We start from the raw sequence: 20,873 nt of genomic DNA, 5'->3' as shown, positions 1-20,873 counted from the left end.
ACTAACATCGCATTGTTAGTACAGCGGCTCCAACGTGACCTGTCAGTTTTTTTCCATTCAACCTGCTGGGTTGAAGGGAAACAAAATGATAGTGTGTACCAGTCTTAAGGCCAATTGACGTTTAAGCACATTTTTTTTTAATATAATCAAATTATTATATATTTATCTTAACATTATTTAACATACATTTTGCACTTATTCACATGTACTTACCACATTACATTATTGCAAATAAAAAGCACAAGTTATCTTTTTAACTTGCTTAAATGCATTTTTTTAACTTAAGGGGAAAAGAAGGTCTTTTTACAGCTGTGAACAGGCTCTTAGTCTCTATTTACACAAATCAGACAAAAAGGGGAAGAAACAGAATGTAGTTAATGAAAATACTTTTATTCAAATATAGTAAATAATGGTAATTTGTCAGCTAAAGCCCCCTGGTGAAGAACATCCCTCATGAATGGGATATATTTGACAATTTACTATTATTTCCTATATTTGACTAAAAGCATTTTCATTAGGAGCATTCTGTTTAACCACTTCTATTTTCCCCTTTTAGTTTAGTTTTTTGGTTCGGAATTGCTAGGGCTGAGCGTGGTAGATTTCATGATTATCTGCCAGAATTTTTATTATATTTTTCATTATTTTTCTATTCTCATTAATGCAGTTTTTTGTGTGGCAGTTGTATTACAGAGTGGGGTTAATTTACTTAAGGCGAATAGGCCGTTATCTTTGCAAGGGAATTTTCCCTTAGTTTAGTGAATGTGGTGAAAGTTCACATTGAAAAGACTACTGAGTAACAAGCAAGGAAAATTTAAAAAGAAACGGTATTTTTGCTTGTATGAGATTGGATAATGAAAATTGGATAATGAACAAAAAAAATTAAAGATAGCAAAGTGAACAGTTTTTTGCCTTTATTAAATCAACACCACTGGGCGATTTAATCACACTTTTCATCTGCTTCACACACGCTACCATTTATCCAAATGTAATATGCGTTTGGCTAAGCACTGCATAGAAAATGAAGCTAGTGTATTTTTTTTCCATATACCACACTCATAACTCACCGAAGTGAGAATAGCCGATGTGAACAGGGTCCTGTGGGTCAATTTGTGAGTGATACAGCAGTTATTCCGCTATAGCTGTAGAGCAAACTATGTTACAATAATGTATTTTCTGTACATAAAGTATACTGCATTATCATATTACATTTTTATTAGCATTTGATTATAGAGTCTACTTTTGGATTCTTTTACCAAAAACAGCCTTTAATATATTGTATAGCTTTCAATTTTTTGTGTAGATATGTACAGTTATAAATATTACCCACGCAATCTATACTCCCTTAAAGTGGTCCCCAAATGTATGTGACCAAATCAGTTATAACTGATGTGTTCTCAATATATAGGTGACAGTCACAAATGTGTGCCCCATAATGCCCCTGACTGGTGCAAAAATTGATAAATTAAAGGTTAACCCTCAAAATGGTTCTTTGTATTTAGCAAGCCCATTTTAAATACCGTAGATTGGTCACATTTGAAATGTTTTATATATGATTTCTATCCCCATATCAACTGGAACTAGTCACCATGTAACTATTCCTGTCCTATTTAGTAACCAGCTTTCTCCAACCATGCAGTTTCAGCCCGGTGGCATGTCTTTATTGGAATAGGCAAGAAGGGAAATTGCATATTTTACAGTACTCTGCCTATTCTACTTACCCTCTTCAAGCCCCATTGCTGTTCCTGTCGGTCAAGCACCAGCAGTCCTTTTCAGGACAAAATGACATTCTGTCATTATGCCCATTTACTGTGATCCCAGGCTTTCATTTATAGCGTATTTTACCCCCCCCCCCCCTCTCCCCCAGGGGACGTGTCAACACATAGGCTGAGGTCACAGTACTCCAAGACTGAGTGGCGGGACACGCATTTGCGTGATCTCCATTCAGTCCTGGAGGAAGAAGAGAAAGCTGCAGTGACACCCAAATCACCAAAAAGACTTGAATTAAAAAGGTATATGTAGGGGTTGTGAAAAAAATGGGGGGTGGGGGGGAAATCATGGAGTTTGCTTTAATAAATCAATTTTATTTTTCTATCCATTCTCTCCTATAATCATAAACTATGCTTTGTGTAATAAATGTTTTATTATGTTATTTATTTATGGTTTTCTATTATGACACATTCAGTGGTTTTTAATGTACAAACAAAATGACTGACCTTATGGCAAACCGAATAGAAGTACATCACACATCTTCACCAAGAATTTAGGTTCAAAACTGTTGACGGCTTTTTAAGCTAATGCTTTCCCATAATGCCTGTTCTTCATTCTCTGGGTGTAAATTTATTTTTAAGGATTGAGAGTTTTATTTGGCATCTTCTATAGTTTCAAGCTGAACTTCACCCCCTATACTCAGATGAAATACATATATGGGTGCTTTTATACCTGTCAAAGGTTTTGGGTCCTTCCAGTTCTAAGATTTACACAGCACAGCCCTGTCTGGCAGGACAGGACACCTGATATTCTCTCCAGCATTTAACAGAACATTTACAGGTCTCCTCCCCACCCCTACCTTATGATTGGACAAGAAAAGGAGTAGCAGCAGAGTGATGAACTCATCTGCCACTCTGCTCTCTCCCCCTGTTAGCATGTGCCTTGTTAGTGCATGAGAACTGCAGTACAGCTTCCCCAGTCTGAGCTCCAGAGAAGGCTTATACCAAGTTACATGAAGGAGCTTACTCTGCTCGCAATTATTAAAAGTAAATATACTGAGCTAAAATGAATACAAAGTTTTCAATGAGATGGTGTGGTGATGCGACCCTTTATACTTGCAATAAATAAGAAAGAGCAATATGTGTATCCAAACACAGATACATAAACTCTCAAATTCACCCAAACAAAGGGGTAGGCAACAACGTGATAAATGCCCTTAACATCTTCCTTATTAAAGATCCAACAACAGTTACAAAATCCTATGCACAAATCATGTTCACTCACTTCAGTCTAAGTGGGCTTTTGCCATAACTAAACTAAAGTCCACCCAGGCTGAAACGTCTCAACATTCTTTGTGCATGGGATTTAGTAACTCTTGTTGGATCTTTAATAAAGAGGATTTTAAGGGCATTCATCACATTAATACACATTGATTTTTGTCTTTTATATCTACCTGGAATTCAACTTTGATTATTGACTGAATAGAAAACACAACATTAAACCCAAGAGCCATATATGATCTACTTTTTGTTTGATGCATCATTTAGAAGAAAAAAAAACTGATAAGTGAACCTGCTACATTGTCCTTAATGGGTTCACTTTAATACACTAAAACCAAACATAATATGCTCAAACTGATTGTTATTGTGTAAGATTGTATTTCCAATCTCTTCAAATTATAAAACCAAAAAAATACCAATTTTTTACTGACCGCAATTAAAAACCACTGATGTACTTGTTGCTGTGATTTTTTTTCCGCTGGGGTTAATCTGTATTGTGATCAATCTCTCTCTCCTATCTGGGGCTCTGTCCTTCCTTCTTCAATGTTTAGGTTCCAAAATGATCAGGTGTCGTTATTTTGTAGGACTGGGAAAGATGCATGGGATCGGTATGACAATCATTGCATGTGCCCTCAATCTGCTCAGTGATTACCTATGTTTGCTTTGTCTGTTCATGCCAATGTGTGTGCTTTGCTTTATTTTCCAATCTGCCTTCCCTTTTGATGGCTTTTTTGATCAAACGTAAACACGCTGTCATTCTTAAGCCTCGTACACACGCACCGATTGTTGGCCGACTTTTGTCCAGTGTTGTTGTGTTGGTTGAAATGTGCTCTAGACTGCACACAAATTTTTTCGGCCAACAACAACCAACTTCAGAAGTGATGTCATGTGATGGTTTACTTTCCGTGTGTTTTTTCTTCTCTGAGCATGCCCAGTCTTGCTCATCTGATGTTTGTCTGCCGAAATCTGTACTGACTGACGAACAATCGGCCGTTCTGTTGATGGCCAACAAAAATTTTATAGCATGCACACCAGATTTTGTTCGGCCGAAAATTCGCAGTCGGTTGTCGGAAGCATCATACTAACAAGCCGACAATCAGCCGATCGGACGTTGGCCGAAAATTTACGGCCAACAATCGGTGCGTGTGTACGAGGCTTTAGGATGTATGTTGGAAGAAAAGAAGTATTTTCATTTATGTTTTAAAATTGAAATGTAATCTACTTATATTTTGTCTTTCCTGGTCCCCTCTTCCCCCCTTTCTTTAACAACATGCTTATAAAATTATTGAATAACATTTTTTAATTCCATACCTATTATATAGACCCAGTTACATCATCACTTGGCCTGTGTGCAATGCAGGAAGATCATGGCTGATGGGAGGTGCTGACAGGTTGCTGTACATAGCTTCCTGAAAACAGAAAGAAGTGCTAATGCCCACATGTTATGTTGGAGCCTCCATGATTAAAAAAAATGAAATCCAACAAATGGAAGGGGTGAGCCTGGGACTCTAAAGGCTAGTACCTACTATAAGAAAATTGGGCGAACATTTTCCTCCAAAGAATTTTCATACAGTTTTCGTATAGTGTGTACACAACTTTCGACAGCCGATTCCCAATTTTCATACGAAAATTCTCGAAGGGACAAAGTCCAAAATTTTTCTCGAACGAGAAAAAATTAACGATTTTCATTTTAATGTGTACCGTTTTCGTACGAATTTTGTAAAAGAAAAATCAGAAAAGAAAGACTGTGCATGATCAGAAACAATAGACCACAAAAAAAAAAGCCTTTGTCGTACGAGAATTTGCATACAAATTTTTGTTCATTGGTTCTGATTTGCTGTGAAACAAGGAAAATCGGATGATCGTTCACCCGAATTTCTTATAGTGTGTACCCCACTTTAGTCTGAGTAGGAAAGCGCTATATGATGCTAGATATCTTCCAGCCAGGAAATGACTTGGGTAGGAAAGAAGGAGCACCTGGAAGCCCAGAAAACTGTATGGTTCAAAAAAAGTTTATTGTAGGTGTAAACTTATACATTAGTCCAATGCATTTTGAGGGAATGGACTACTTCTTCTTCAGGGCTGATGCTGCGTGTTATTGGATGGGAATGGTTCTAAAATACAGTGGGGATCGAAAGTTTGGGCACCCCAGGTAAAAATTTGTATTAATGTGCATAAAGAAGCCAAGGAAAGGTGGAAAAATCTCCAAAAGGCATCAAATTACAGATTAGACATTCTTAGAATATGTCAACAAAAGTTAGATTTTATTTCCATCATTTACACTTTCAAAATAACAGAAAACAAAAAAATGGTGTCTGCAAAAGTTTGGGCACCCTGCAGAGTTAATATCTTGTACTGACCCCATTGGCAAGTATCACAGCTTGTAAACGCTTTTTGTAGCCAGCCAAGAGTCTTTCAATTCTTGTTTGAGGTATCTTTTCCCATTCTTCCTTATAAAAGTCTTCCAGTTCTTTGAGATTTCTGGGCTGTCTGTCACGCACTGCTCTTTTAAGGTCTATCCATAGATTTTCAGTTATGTTGAGGTCAGGAGATTGTGACGGCCATGGCAAAACCTTCAGTTTACGCCTCTTGATGTAATCCCCCCGTGGATACCGAGGTGTGTTTAGGATCATTATCCATTTGTAGAAGCCATCCTCTCTTTAACTTCAGCTTTTTCACAGATGGCATCAAGTTACCATCCAAGATTTGCTGAAATTTTATTGAATCCATTTTTCCTTCTACTCGTGAGATGTTCCCTGTGCCACTGGCTGCAATACAACCCCAAAGCATGATTGATCCACCCCCATGCTTAACAGTTGGACAGAGGTTCTTTTCACTAAATTCTGTGCCCCTTCTTCTCCAAACATACCTTTGCTCATTCCGGCCAAAAGTTAAATTTTAACCTCATCTGTCCATAGAACTTGTTTCCAAAATGCATCAGGCTTGTCTATATGTTCATTTGCAAAGTTAAAACACAAAATTTTTGTGGTGAGGACGTAGAAGAGGTTTTCTTCTGATGACTCTTCCATGAAGACCATATTTGTACAAGTATCTCTTTATAGTGGAATAGTGTACCACAACTCTAGTGTCTGCCAGATCTTTCTGGAGGGATCGTGCAGTCAAACGTGGGTTTTGAATTGTTTTTCTCACAATCCTGCGAGCTGTTCTGTCTGATATTTTTCTTGGTCTTTCAGATCTTGTTTTAACTTCCACTGTTCCTGATGATTGCCATTTCTTAATTACATTCCGAACAGAGGATATTGACAATATCTGAAAATGCTTTGCTATCTTCTTATAGCCTTCTCCAGCTTTGTGAGCGTCAACTATTTTCAGTTTCAGTTTTCTAGACAACTGCTTAGAAGATCCCATGGTGCTGATTGTTGGGGCAAGGTCAGATGAGTCTGGGCATTTAAAACCTTTGAGATTGACATCACCTGGTCTTCCCAGACAATGATTGAGAACAATCCATGACACTGGCAGGTCTCAGCCTTGCAAAGGGGACAGTGCATGCTATAAATTCTGCAGGGTGCCCAAACTTTTGCATAAGCCATTTTTTTGCTTTCTGTAATTTCGAAAGTGTCAATGATGGAAATAAAATCTAACTTTTGTTGACATATTATAAGAATGTCTAATCTGTAATTTGATGCCTTTTGGAGATTTTTCCATCTTTCCTTGGCTTCTTTATGCCCATTAATACAAATTTTTACCTGGGGTGCCCAAACTTTCGATCCCCACTGTATATTGCTTACAATATTTCTGAACTACAGAATGACAGAGTGCCGACTAGGGATGCAGATGAAACAAAGAGAGGGCATTTGGCACCAAAACTTTAAAGTGGATCTTCACTGCATCTGAGAACCACAAACCAAAAATACTATTTATTTCATTTTTAATATTCAAAGCAAACGCAGCCATTCATCCATGTCTCCATGCTTTATTTTGTTGAGAAATCTCTTTGAAAAACAACCTCCTAGCATTTCTGGCCATGGCAATCTCGAGTAAGGGCAAAATGATTCATACAGCATTTACTTCTTGGAATCCATCTGCCCTTAGCACAATAATGCATGCCGGAGAATGTGCTTAACTGAAGAAATGTAAAAAAGTATAAAACAAGTAAAAATTATATACTTCCCTATCTATTTACTAATGCTAGCATGATGATTAAAAATGATCACTGTTGATTGAGGGAGTGACGTTCCACTTTAAAGATGAAGCAATGCAGCTGTGATTTCATAATTAAAATGCGGTTGTAAATGATTTTTATTTTTTTTAAACCGCGTGTATGAGGCCTTAGATGCAAACCCTAACTAAATGACACCAAGGGGCATATTTAAACATTTGATGGTGGTGAATTAACCACTGTCTCTTAAAAACACATGCACCTGGAAGATTCACCTGCAGTCAATGTTTGGTGAATGTCATATTCACTGTTTTATAAACTTGCCCTTTTAGTTTTCTAAGAGCCGGTTCACACTACTCCGACTCAAAGTCACCCCGACTTTGGGCGACTTTGAAGTCGCCCGTGCAGCACGACTTAATTGCGGCTTGCAAACGACTTCTCATAATAGAAGTCAATGCAAGTCACTCCGACTTTGTCCAAAAATAGTGCAGGAACCTTTTTCTAAGTCGGAGCGACTTGAGTCGCTCTGATTAGAATGGTTCCATTGCACAGGCTCTAAAGCACTGTGAATCCTAAAAAGTTTCTATTTTTTTTTAAATACAAATACCTTTTATTTTCACCCATTATTGCATCTCAGCGCTCCTGATCCCCAGCAGCCTGTTCACAGCCACTTCCTGCATGTACTCCAGCCTTGGTTGCATGGCATTTCTCAGAGAGGGTTTCTAGATGGTTGCAGCAGTGGACCATGCCTAAATAATATGGGGTTGATTTACTAAAACTGGAGAGTGAAGAATCTGGTGCAGCTGTGCATGGTAGCCAGTCATCTTTTAAATTTAGAATTTCCAATTAGGCTAGGACAATAAAACCTGGAAGCTGCTTGGTTCCTATGCACAGCTGCACCAGATTTTGCACTTTAAGTAAATCAAACCCTATGTGTTAAAACTGCCACTGGTTGTCTCCAGGTGAAGAAGGAGGCAAGTTGTGGCAAGGTGACAACGTAGTAGCACAGTTGGAAGACAAGGACAGAGTGTTGTCATACTAAAACAGGAGTTTCTTGTGCAAGGGACCTAATTGCAGGATCACCAGGTAACCTATTGATAATTGTGTTTCTGCAGCTGGTAGATCTGCTGTTGTGCAAAGTAGCTCATTTCATAAACCAAACACCCTGAATATTTTGATGTCTTGGCCATGGCTGCTTTACAATCTTTGAAAGTCAATGGGAGCTGTTGTTCATTGGTATTCACTCCCACCATTGCATTGCCAAAATCAGAGATGAGAAGAATGGGGCCCGAGGCAGGGTAACAATTTTGCCGCCTGCCCCACCCATCCCTTTTGATTGACATGATTAAAAATTTCAAGCGGCACAGAATAGTCACACCATTTGCATTGTGTGGCCTCATTAGACACCAACTGAGTATAAGTTTTGCTTGCTGGCATTGCTTTATAAATTGGCCCATAGACTTTTATACAGCTGCTTACAGAATACATAGAATAAAATATGTGCTGTATAGACCTATACGCTGCATTTTTGATGCCCATGTGTATGACCTTCTAAACTATATGATTGTTGAAGCAATAAAAATTCAATAAATTAATTTTATTTCTAAAAATTTTTCTTTCAAATTGCGTTGGGTTTTTGTGGGCTCGCAATTCAGTACAGCGTAAATAAACTGGCGTATTTTGTTGCCGTTGTATAATGTGGCGCATGCATACAGTCGTAAGGTCCCAAGAGCTCTGGGAGACTTATGTCTGTACATATGTACACTTTATGCAAGTAGTTAAACATGACTTCATGCAGCAGTCTACAGCCATTTATGTCCATGGGTGGCTGTACGCAGCAATAGGCGGTTCCAAACACTAAAATGGCGAAAACATTTAAACTGTAAGGAGGAATGCGCTTGAGTGCATGAGCCCTTATGCAACTAATAAACCTGTGTACTTAAAAATGCTATAGAGTTCCATTCAGCAGTGTAGCTTTACTGGGAAGAGAGGCAGATTTTCCCCTTACAAATATATACATATACACTGTGTGTATGTGTATGTGTGTGTGTGTGTGTATATGTGTATATATATATATATATATATATATATATATATACATATATATGTATACATATATATAATTATATTACCAAAAGTATTGGGACACCTGCCTTTCCACACACATGAACTTTAATGGTATTCCAGTCTTAGTCCGCAGGGTTCAATATTGAGTTGGCCCACCCTTTATAGCTATAACAGCTTCAACTCTTCTGGGAAGGCTGTCCACAAGGTTTAGGAGTGTGTCTATGGGAATATTTGACCATTCTTCCAGAAGCACATTTCTGGGGTCAGGCACTGATGTTGGAGAGAAGGCCTGGCTTGCACTCTAATTCATCCCAAAGGTGTTGAGGTCAGGGTTGAGGTCAGGACTCTGTGCAGGCCAGTCAAGTTCCTCCACCCCAAACTCGCTCATCCATGTCTTCCTGGACCTTGTTTGTGCACTGGTGCGCAGTAATGTCGAAACAGTAAGGGGCCATCCCCAAACTGTTCCCACAAAGTTGGGAGTAAAATGCAGGGAATGCATAAAGGTAAAAAAAAAAAAAAAAATTAGCTTTAAATAAAACCACTTTAACATGCATTTAACCCTTGCAATGGTTGGGGGGGGGGGGTGCATTAAAAGGGTGATTTGTATTCCAGCTTTAAAGAGATTGTAAACCCCAGAAGGTAAAAAAAACTGTAAGACAATGGCATAATGAGCTAGTATGCATCACATACTAGCTCAATATAAAATATTTATCTTAGAACAAAGACCTTCCAGCGGCACCTGCTCAACGTTGAGATGACTGACATCTTCCCAGGTGTTTCTTCTGTGTTTACGGGCTCAGGTGCTGTGAGCAGCCAGAGCCACAATGATGTCACTCCCACGCATGCGCACGGGAGCCGCCGTTTACGGCACAAGCTCTAAAGGTCCAGCACGGTAAGCCGGACCTTCAGAGCGCAAGTTTAGGAGATATTCACAGTACCTACAGGTAAGTATTTTTATAGGCTTACTTGTAGGTACAAGTGGTATAACAGAGTCTACAACCACTTTAAGTTCAGAAGTAAAGTATCTCTAGAAACAATTTTAAACTACTGGCAAATAAGTAATTTTTTATTGCTATATTCCTTATAATAATAGCACCCCCCCCCCTCCTAAATTTGAAACCTATTGGAACATATGAAAAAATTATCCTCATTTAGAAAAGTTCTTGATCAGCTTTATATCCCACTCTCTTCCCTCCAATTTTAAAGAATAAATATCTAAGAAACACGGGGCTGGATTGAAAGCAAGGGAGCCAATAGTCAGACAACCTCTGCCCTCTAAGCAACATCTATTTACTACCCTACTATTCTCATACAAAATTGGTTTGCCTGCTTGTCTTTCTGCCTGATAAAACAAGACAGAGCCTAGACCAGGGGTCTCCTAACAATGGCCCACCAGTTGTCCAGGAACTACAATTCCTATCAGGCCTAGTCATGTCTGTGAATGTCAGAGTTTTACAATGCCTCATTGGACGTGTAGTTCTGCAACAGCTGGAGGGCCGTAGTTTGGAGATCTCTGGCCTAGATAAATGTGGTTGATTTTTAATTTATTTTCGGATGCTGATGGAAGTAAATGCTATTTATACCTGTGCACATCCTTATAGCCTAGGTTACCTCTAGAATAGGGGTCTCCAAACTTTTCAGCACAAGGGCCTTCTTGTGTATTTTACAAATATTTATGGGCTGAAGAAAAACCCCACGAAGATGTCCCTTACATCAGAGTCCCTTCTCACATCAGGGCCCCCATCAGCATCCTCCCTTACATCAGAGTTTCCATCAGAGTCCCCCCTTACAGAGAGACCATAGACAGCCTCTGCTAACTTTAATCTTTAGTCAGTGCGGGACTGACCCTAACTGCCAGCCAGATAAAGATCTTGTAGTGGGCCCTGCTCTACAATAATGTTATGTCTGGTATTCTGTGGTTCTGTTATAATTAGGACCAATTTCAAGAATGGATGTGTGCTGCCTGAAGTGAGGACAATAAGAGACATATTTAGGAAAATTGATGAGCATACCTAAAGCAATTGTAAAGGCTGATTTTTTTTTTTTTTTTACCTTCCTGCATTCTATGCAGAAGGGTAAAAATCTTCAGTATGCAGCTCCCCTACCCCAGACCCCTTTTCTTACCTGACTCTGATTTCTATTCAGCAACCCACACAAGAGCAGCTGCTGTCCCAGCTGTCTGCCTCCTTATTGGCTCAGAGAAACCAACTAGAGCCTTTGGCTCCCACTGCTGTCCATCACAGCCAGTGGGGAGGGAGCGGGGGATGGGGCAGTGTCCCACTCTGTGTATCCATAAGACATATGGCTTGCTATGGGGGAAGGAGCCCAGAGCACCCAAGGGAGACCCAAGAAGAGGAGGATTGGGGCTGCTCTGTGCAAAGCCATTCCATAGAGCAGGTAAGTATAATGTGTTTGTTATTTTAAAAAATGTGAGCCTTTAGTATCAGTAGTATTTAGGGGAATTCTACACAACAAATTAATTAATTAGTATACTGCTGAGCAGGACTGTGGTCAATTGTCGGCCTCTTATGCTCCGCTGTGACAGAGATCATGGTGGCAACAAAGGGAGTGGTACTCACAACCACTAAGCGCGTCACCCACCATTTTTTACTTGTTCATATGAAAATTATATTTTTTAACTTCCAGGGTTTAGCCAGCTTGAGTGCCAGCATAAAGTAAAACCCAGTAGACTTTGTAGGTAGCAGTCCCACATGGAAAATGTTAAGGATTTTCTCTTGAAACTTAATAAACTGTTATCATAAGTAAATGCCAGTGCTTTTTGTCTGCACTTACAGTAACTTTAACCATCTTTATGAACACCCCAAAATCCAGAATTCTTTATTTTGTCAATTGTGGATTCCCATGATAATGTGAAGCTGTGCCGCTCCCAACTTCCACTCCTTTGCTCCATCATTTCAGCAGAAGGTTTTTCTGACTAGTGGTAAGGTGCAGGAGGCTTAAGAGTAATGAATAGGGCTTCACTATGCTGGTAGATGTCAGAATTTTTATAAAAGGGTGCTCGCTAGGATGTTTACAGTGATCTGTAAGTGTCCCGAAGTGCCTGCATTTTAAATATATCAGTTTATAAAGTTCTAGGATGACAGGCTTGCATTAACAAATTAGGCGTAATGGAGATTGGCTTTGATTGTGAATGTGGCCACATTTACCATTAGGCACAGTTGGCCTGTACCAATAGGTGGCAGAAGCACATTTACAGCTTACAATGTATAGTTCTCAGTCTCATATTTGTGTTCCAACCATCTATACAATGAAATGCTCTGTGTGAAGGGGTGATCCTAACGGAAGGGTGAAACTGAATGCCAAATGTTTGTGAGTCTGCAAGATCTGATGTTAAACATCCAGCCTTGATTGCGAATACAACTTCACCACCTTACAACTCCTTCACCACTTTCCAACCCCACCTAACATATTCAATGCTTTGTGCCCTTTATGTCACTCTAATGTGCCAGCTTTTGTGAGGATTCCTACTTACTGTAGGATTTGCATCCTAGTTCATTGATCTAGAGCAGCCTTTCTCAACATTTTAACCCTGGAGGAACCCTTGAAATAATATTCAGCTCCCAGGGAAACCCTGCTAAAAAATTATATTGATAATTCATGGCACATTAGTCCTATATGACAAAACTATTATTCAAATGTAATGTAATTTGAATGTTCATGAAATAAAACAAATAAAAATGTCTCAAAAATAAACAGACTATTAAAACTGTGGTCTCCCAGTACACTCATGGAAATAGATAAGTGCCAGCTTACATTGCCAGCCTGGTTAGTGTAAGTGGGTGTGGAAGATTTATATTGACTATTGGTCATTGTATAAGGAACCCTTAGGAACCTCTGGAAGAACCCTGGTTGAGAAAGGTTGGTCTAGAGAATCTTTCTACAATACTGAAAGCCAATTTCTAATTAAATATGTCTATCTTCAGAATAACAAACAAGCCTCCACCGAGTGTTCCAAAAAGAGATTATGTGGCAGGTAAAACCAGAAATATTTCTAAATATTTTATATTAAAATCCTTTTTTTTTTTTAATTGTTTAGGTCCTAAAAGTTCTTTATGTCTTATCTTTAGGTCCACAGGACGATGAGACTGACGAGTGGTCAGATGAATCTGTAAGATCTCTTTACCCTTTTTATAATACCTATTTTAATTAAGATTGCACTATTGTATTAAGATACATGCACTTTCTTTACATTCAGAGATAGGCAGCTGCATGTATATACAAACTTTGAACCATGGGTATTGATCCTTTAACATGTTGGGATCCTACTAGTTTCTAGCAAAGAAGTGTGAAGTAAACGTGTCAAGAAGAAAGCATTGGGCTGCCATTTCTAAGCTCCTTATGAAATTTGGAGTTGCCTGGTTTCTATTCTAATCTACTGTCTTAAGTAGTCTTTGAGTCACTGACCTAGAACAAGCATGCAAAGTCAGTGTAAACTTAGAAGTTCTCTACATACTTGTTCTGAGTAAGGAAGCAGGTCAGCATTCTCCATGCTCAACTGATGTTTGCAGCATTGATTAATGCAGGAGACAGAAACATCCAGGAACATTTCAAGCAGGTTTGTTCTGCACTTTTTTCAATAAGCAAACAAAAAGTATCAATGCAAGAGGTTTTTGCACAGTATTCTGTCAGCAGTCAGCATTTTCTCCTAGCAGCAGGCTCTTATAAATGAGCATGAGTCAGCTCAGATATTGTATAAAAATGGATGCAGGTAAGATGTGGACTTAGGAATGAAGGCTTTATCCCCTCCAGAACTCTACAAAGACCCCCAGCTCCAGGAACAAGAAAAAGACTTAAGATTCTGAGAAAACAAAACAATTGGTTTTTCCATATCCGACACATGCCCTGGAGCCCCGAACCATGTATTGATAAGAAACCTAGGTGACACATAAACGTACACCATCCACAATGCTGCCAATAAGTGCCTCACATAATAAATAAATATACATATAATAACAGGTAAAGAGCAGGTGCATTTAATTGGGATTACACCAGGAAGAATATTTAACAAAGTGTTTAATGTGGTCAGCATTACGATGGGATTCAGACTTGATCAAGACTTTCACTAGTAACAAAGCCTGTTTAAATATTATCACCACCCCCCAGTGATGCCATATAATGTGTGTGATAAAAACATAGTTACAATATAAAACCTGTACATATCATAAAAAACAATATCCCAACCAAACAACATAAATATTCTAGCTACATGGAAATGCAGAAGTTGAGCATTGCCTGTCTGCAGAAACAGCAAGGAGACAGAAAATACTGACCAGACAAAAATACAAAACGTCTTCTCCCAGCATGGGCTGCCAAATATAAAGCCTAGTACACACGCAACGAATTTCCGCCGACCGGTCGTCCGTCTTTTGTCCAGAGTGCGTGTCTGTTGGTTAGAATGTGCTCTAGACTGCACACAAATTTTCCCGCACGACAGAATTCTACTTCAGAAGTGATGTCATGTGTTGGTTTGCTTTCTATGTGTTCTTTCATCTCTGAGCATGCCTAGTCTTGCTCATAAGATTTTTCCCCATCGAAACCTGTACTAATGAGACGAAAATCGGATGTGTTTTGACGGTCGACAAAAATTATATAGCCTGCACACCAGAATTTTTTCGGCCGAAAAGTCGGAGTCAGTTGTAGGAAGCACCATACTAACAAGCCGAAAATCGGCAGATCGGTCGTCGGACGAAATTTCCCGGCCGAATTTCTTCTCGTGTGTACGGGGCTTTAGTAAAGGCAAATCTGTGGAGAGTGGAAAAAAAAACACTCCACCAATAAAGTACCCCACAAGGAACCAGCTATAGAAATATTATAACTAAAGAAAGTTAAAAATAGTAATAAATAGTAAATAAAAGTGACCACAAAAGAGGATCTCCTGTGTATTTATGGAACCCTGTGCAGAAAAAAGCTTCCTAGTGTCTAAAAAAGAGCAAGGGCTAAGGAAATGGGACATGAGCGTTGTGCATGTTTTTTGCCTGTGACTCTGAATACCTCTGTTTAGGATTGGACCTAGGTTGTTATGTCAGTTAGGGTGAGTGATGGCTAACCTACTGGTATATATTTATATATATATACATTTATAGATATATAAACACACACAATATTACCAAAAGTATTGGGATGTCTGCCTTTACACTCACATGAACCTTAAAGGCATCCCAGTCTTAGTCCATAGGGTTCAATATTGAGTTGGCCCACACTTTGCAGCTATAACAGCATCAACTCTTCTGGGAAGGCTGTCCACAAGGTTTAGGAGTGTGTCTATGAGAATGTTTGACCATTCTTCTAAAAGGGCATTTGTTAGGTCTGGCTCACAGTATCCGCTCTAATTCATCCCAAAGGTATTCTATTGGGTTGAGGTCGGGCCAGTCAAGTTCTTCCACCCCAAACTCGTTCGTCCATGTCTTTATGGACCTTGCTTTGTGCACTGGTGCACATTCATGTTGGAACAAGGGGGGCCATCCCCAAACTGTTCCCACAATGTTGGGAGCATTAAATTGTCCAAAATGTCTTGGTATGCTGATGCCTTAAGAGTTCCTTTCACTGGAACGAAGGGGCCAAGCCAAAATCCTGAAAAACAGCTCCACATCATAATCGCGCCTCCACCAAATGATTTTGACCAGTGCATAAGGCAAGGTCCATAAAGACATTGGTGAGTGAATTTTGGGTGGATGAATTTGAATGACCTGCACAGAGTCCTGATCTCAAAGCGATAGAACACCTTTGAGCGCAGACTGAGAGTCAGGCCTTCTCGTCCAACATCAATGCCTGACCTCACAAATGCGCTTCTGGAAGAATGGTCAAAACTTCCCATAGACACACTCCTAAACCTTGTAGACAGTCCTCCTAGAAGAAAAATGTGAACAACTGCGCTAGACCAACAAAAGATTGTGAAGCTGCAACTTCAAGTGTGACCATCACCTTAAAAACAATATATATATATATATATATATATATATATATATATATATATATATATATATATATATATATATAAGTTGCGCTAAAGAGTGAAAACATATATGATTGTATGTTATAAAGTCCAAAAAAAAAAGTCCGTATATAAGCAAACAGCACGTCTGATGAATTAACTGTGCAGGTACCGCTTACCGGAGACAAATAATATATAAACCCAAAGGAAAATTCAGGAAGTCCTCAGGAGATAGACGTCAATTGAACCCCGTATTCCTGGATGGATCTCCTCAGTGTTGGGTGATCATGTGAAATATAAAAATAAAAACGCCATAGCGTAAAACCACAAATAAATTGAATAAACACCCAAAGTGAGAGGTGCTGGGGTAGTGATGGTGAAAGACTCAGACACCTCCAAACCTGTGTAAATACTCCTTACCAGGGTAATGAAAAGTGTTCAGAAAAAGCAAAAATCAGGAAAGCCTCCCCCGATAGGACTGCAGCTTACCAAAGGAAAAGATATAGTGAGCATATAAATTCCAGCCGTGCCACCGAAGAGGGCTAACATACATATGCCCTTGCCAGCTCCAAGTATTATAAGGCAGAGAAGTTCCAAGACCGACCAAAACACTTCCACTGGGGACACTGGTAGAGGCTCAGCATACAGATGATGTCAACCGTAAAATATAAGAAGGCAGACCATAGCGTAAAACCCACGGACAATTTATTAATAAAAAGGGCAAACACTTACAAACATCGAAGATCAAAAATGCCGAAAGGAGAGAGGTAAAGAGCCGCCGGCCGGACGGCTCCGCTCGCCCGTTCCTTCGTAGGAAAATAGCGTAAAGGTGACGTCAGCACGCCGTGACCTTCTAGTCCTCCTAGAAGAGTTGAAGCTGTAACTGCTGTAAAGGGTGGGCCATCTCAATATTGAACTCTACGGACTAAGACTGGGATGCCATTAAAGCTCATGTGTGTGTAAAGGCAGGTGTCCCAACACTCTTGGTAATATAGTGTATGTGTGTGTGTGTGTATATATATATATATATATATAATACACACACACGCATTCCTTATATACAGTATTTACAGTATCTCACAAAAGTGAGTACGCCTCTCACATTTAAATATTTGTAAATATTTTATTATATATGTGACATGTGATATTCATGTGACAACACTGAAGAAATGACACTTAAATATGACACTCAAAATAACTCAACACACAGCCAATAATGTTTAAATCGCTGGCAACAAAAGTGAGTACACCCCTAAGTGAAAATGTTCAAATTGGGCCCAAAGTGTCAATATTTAGTGTGGCCACCACTATTTTTCAGCACTGCCTTAACCCTCTTGGGCATAGAGTTAACCAGAGTTTCACAGGTTGCCACTGGAGTCCTCTTCCACTCCTCCATGAGGACATCACGGAGCTGATGGATGTTAGAGACCTTGTGCTCCTCCACCTTCCATTTGAAAATGGCCCACAGATGCTCAATAAGGTTTAGGTCTGGAGACCTGCATGGCCAATCTATCACCTTTACCCTCATCTTCTTTAGCAAGGGAGTGGTCGTCTTGGAGGTGTGTTTGAGTTCGTTTTCATGTTGGAATACTGCCCTGTGGCCCATTCTCCCAAGGGAGGAGATTATTCTCTGCTTCAGTATGTCACAGTACATGTTGGCACTTATGGTTCCCTCATTGAACTGTCGCTCCCCAGTGCCGGCAGCACTCATGCAGCCCCAGACCATGACACTTTCACCACCATGTTTGACTGTAGGCAGGACACACTTGTCTTTGTACTCCTCACCTGGTTGCCGCCACACAGGCTTGACACCCTCTGAGCCAAATAAGTTTATCTTGGTCTCATCAGACCACAGAACATGGTTCCAGTAATCCATGTCCCTAGTCTGCTTGTCTTCAGCAAACTGTTTGCGTGCTTGCGGGGTTTCTTGTGCATTATCTTTAGATGAGACTTCCTTCTGGGACGACAGTCATGCAGACCAATTTGATGCAGTGCGCAGGATATGGTCTGAGCACTGGCAGGCTGACCTCCCTACCCCTTTAACCTCTGCAGCAATGCTGGCAGCACTCATACATCTATTTCCCAAAGACAACTTGGATATGATGCTAAGCATGTGCACTCAACTTCTTTGGTCGACCATGGCGGGGCCTGTTCTGAGTGGAACCTGTCCTGTTAAACCACTGTATGGTCTTGGCCACCGTGCTGCAGCTCCGTTTCAGGGTCTTGGCAATCTTTTTTTAGCCTAGACCAGGAGTCTCCAAACTATGGCCCTCCAGTTGTTCAGGAACTACAATTCCCATCATGCCTAGTCATGTCTGTGAATGCCAGAGTTTTACAATGGGAAGTGTAGTTCCACAACAGCTGAAGGGCCATAGGTTGGAGACCCCTGGCCTAGGCCAACTTTATGTAGAGCAACAATTCCTTTTTTTTAGATCCTCAGAGAGTTCTTTGCCATGAGGTGCCATGTTGAACTTTCCGTTATAAGCATGAGAGAGTGAGAGCGATAACACCATATTTAACACACCTGCTCCCCATCCACACCTGAGACATTGTAACACTAATGAGTCACATAACACCAAGGAGGGAAAATAGATAATTGGGCCCAATTTGGACATTTTCTCTAAGGGATGTACTCACTTTAGTTGCCCACAGTTTAGACGTTAATGGCTGTGTGTTGAGTTATTTTGAGGGGACAGCAAATTTACACTGTTATACAAGCTGTACACTCACTACTTTACATTGTAGCAAAGTGTTATTTCTTCAGTGTTGTCACATGAAAAGATATAATAAAATATTTACAAAAATGTGAGGGGTGTACTCACATTTGTGGCATACTGTAAGTTATTGATAATGTGCATCTGACCTGTGAGTATTTAGTAAGTTGTTCAGACCAGCTGAAGTGTAAAATCTGGTCCCAGCAGGAGTGTCAGTTCTTTGGGTGGAGGTGAACCTACTTTGATTAGAAAAGTGAGAGAACTACCGCTAATAGCGTGATGATGCTGGTTGTCCAAACCAGTGGCCCAAATTCTATAGTAGTTTCTGAATTACTCTTCGTTTACTACAAATTTTAGCACTGCAGAGATGGGTGGATCACACGGGTATGGACAACCCTAATAAAATTAGTTGTTCTGAGTTTTCTACCTTTCTGTTTTTACTAAATCTCTAACACTTACCTGCCTAACCTGTTTACCAATACCTTCCAATAATGCTGCATGAACAATCTGGACAAATTAGGCCAAATCCAGAATAGCCAACAGCAAGCCTCCGTACGCATTTGGTTGCAAGAAATCAGGACTGCCCCACAGAAATCTGGACAGTCGGGGGGTATGGTTAATCTCAATTTTTACATTGTGTGATGCATGTCAAAATTATCCGACATCAATCAACAAAAACCTCCAATGCAAAATCCAAAAATTGCTTTGTGAAAATCCTTGTTTGATAACCCACTGCTAAGTTATTTTTAAAAGTAATTGGTTTGTGCTTCACAAGAACTGCTGCTGCATTGATACTAAGAGCATTATAGCGTTTTAGATATTTTTAAATGCGCCTGGAAATTTCTATTTCATTTGCAGTAAAATTAAAGCTGAACTCTACGCAAGCTGCTAAACACCTTGTAAATAGTACAAACACATGCTGTATATAGTAGCTGTTTTGCCTCCCAGAAGGATTTTTATACATAGCACTGTTGGGTAGCAGAGCCAGATTAATGATCTGAATTTTCTCTGTTGCAGCCAAGCAATCCCACTAATTCAGGTGCCCACACAATCCTGTGATTAGACAATAAAGGAGTAGAGGCACAATTAAGAACTCCTTTCACTGCTCTCTCCTCCAGTCAATATGTTCCTTGGCAGCACATATGCAAGCAACACACCTGATTTAGCTGCTAGTGTTGGCCCTTTCTTTAATATAATTATTTACACTAACTGCATTTAAAAACATTTAACACTTTTTGACAAATACATAACTGCATACATTTTCTTTTCTTTTTTCTGCCTGGAGTTCAGTTTTAAGTATTGTAAGCCATAAAATATAGTTGTTCTCTATGGAATTCTTTGCATCTCACAGTTCCAACTTTAACCCATGTTTTCAAGTAGAGGAGTCCTAATAACATACGCGATTCCCATTTTTTTAACTTAATTTAAAGCATGCCTGTCAAATATATATTTACATAAATTGATGTATATCTATCCTACTGAAGAATTAAAGCTATGGTGCCAAATACTGCTCTAAGTCACTAGCCTTTAAATTTAAACATATTTCACCACTTGAGAACAGCGGCAGCTTCTCCTCAGTCCCCCGCGTCTCTCTGCGTCTCCTCGAGTTCTCCCGCCTTGTCCTCCCGCCTCCTCCTTGGCCAATGGCATGGGTTCGCATTTTGCCCAATCAGGAAACAGGTCTCGAACCTGCTTCCTGATTGGCCAGGAGGAGGATCCGTGTGAAAATAGTGAATTTTAATTCGCTATTGTCACACAAATGGGTGGGCTAGGGCACAGTGCTCAGCGCCCCGGACCCACCCTTTTCTAAAGCCTATTAGAGCCTCTGGCTCTAATCTGGTGCTTCAGAAAAAAAAAACCCATTGAAATCCATGCTTCCAGCGCCCCGCATGTAGATTAGGGGGCTGAACGCATGGATAGGAGGGGGCGGCGCCCCTGTCCTCAACGCACCAGCTGCCTCTGCTTGAGAACAACAAACATTGATGCACCTTTTTAAACATAAAAGGTGCATCTTAAAAAAAAAACTTATTATC

The 20,873-nt window shown here is 39.9% G+C and overlaps 1 protein-coding gene across 8 annotated transcripts in view; it reads left to right on the top strand.

The window, feature by feature from the left end:
• BLNK (B cell linker) overlaps window positions 1–20,873 on the top strand; it is a 359,493-nt gene that overhangs the window by 286,697 nt on the left and 51,923 nt on the right. For 3 of the 8 annotated variants that reach the window (XM_082267605.1, XM_082267608.1, XM_082267609.1), the window contains 4 exons: window positions 3,539–3,595; window positions 13,119–13,168; window positions 13,263–13,303; window positions 19,361–19,450. In XM_082267605.1, the coding sequence (XP_082123731.1) occupies window positions 3,539–3,595; window positions 13,119–13,168; window positions 13,263–13,303; window positions 19,361–19,450 (238 nt within the window). The remainder of the gene's footprint in view (window positions 1–3,538; window positions 3,596–13,118; window positions 13,169–13,262; window positions 13,304–19,360; window positions 19,451–20,873) is intronic. The other 5 variants (XM_082267606.1, XM_082267611.1, XM_082267612.1 and 2 more) reach the window with 3 other exon arrangements.

Source organism: Pelophylax lessonae, assembly GCF_965119305.1.
Source record: "Pelophylax lessonae genome assembly, chromosome: 9".
Lineage (NCBI taxonomy): Eukaryota > Metazoa > Chordata > Amphibia > Anura > Ranidae > Pelophylax > Pelophylax lessonae.
This window is presented reverse-complemented; position numbering and strand designations above follow the sequence as displayed.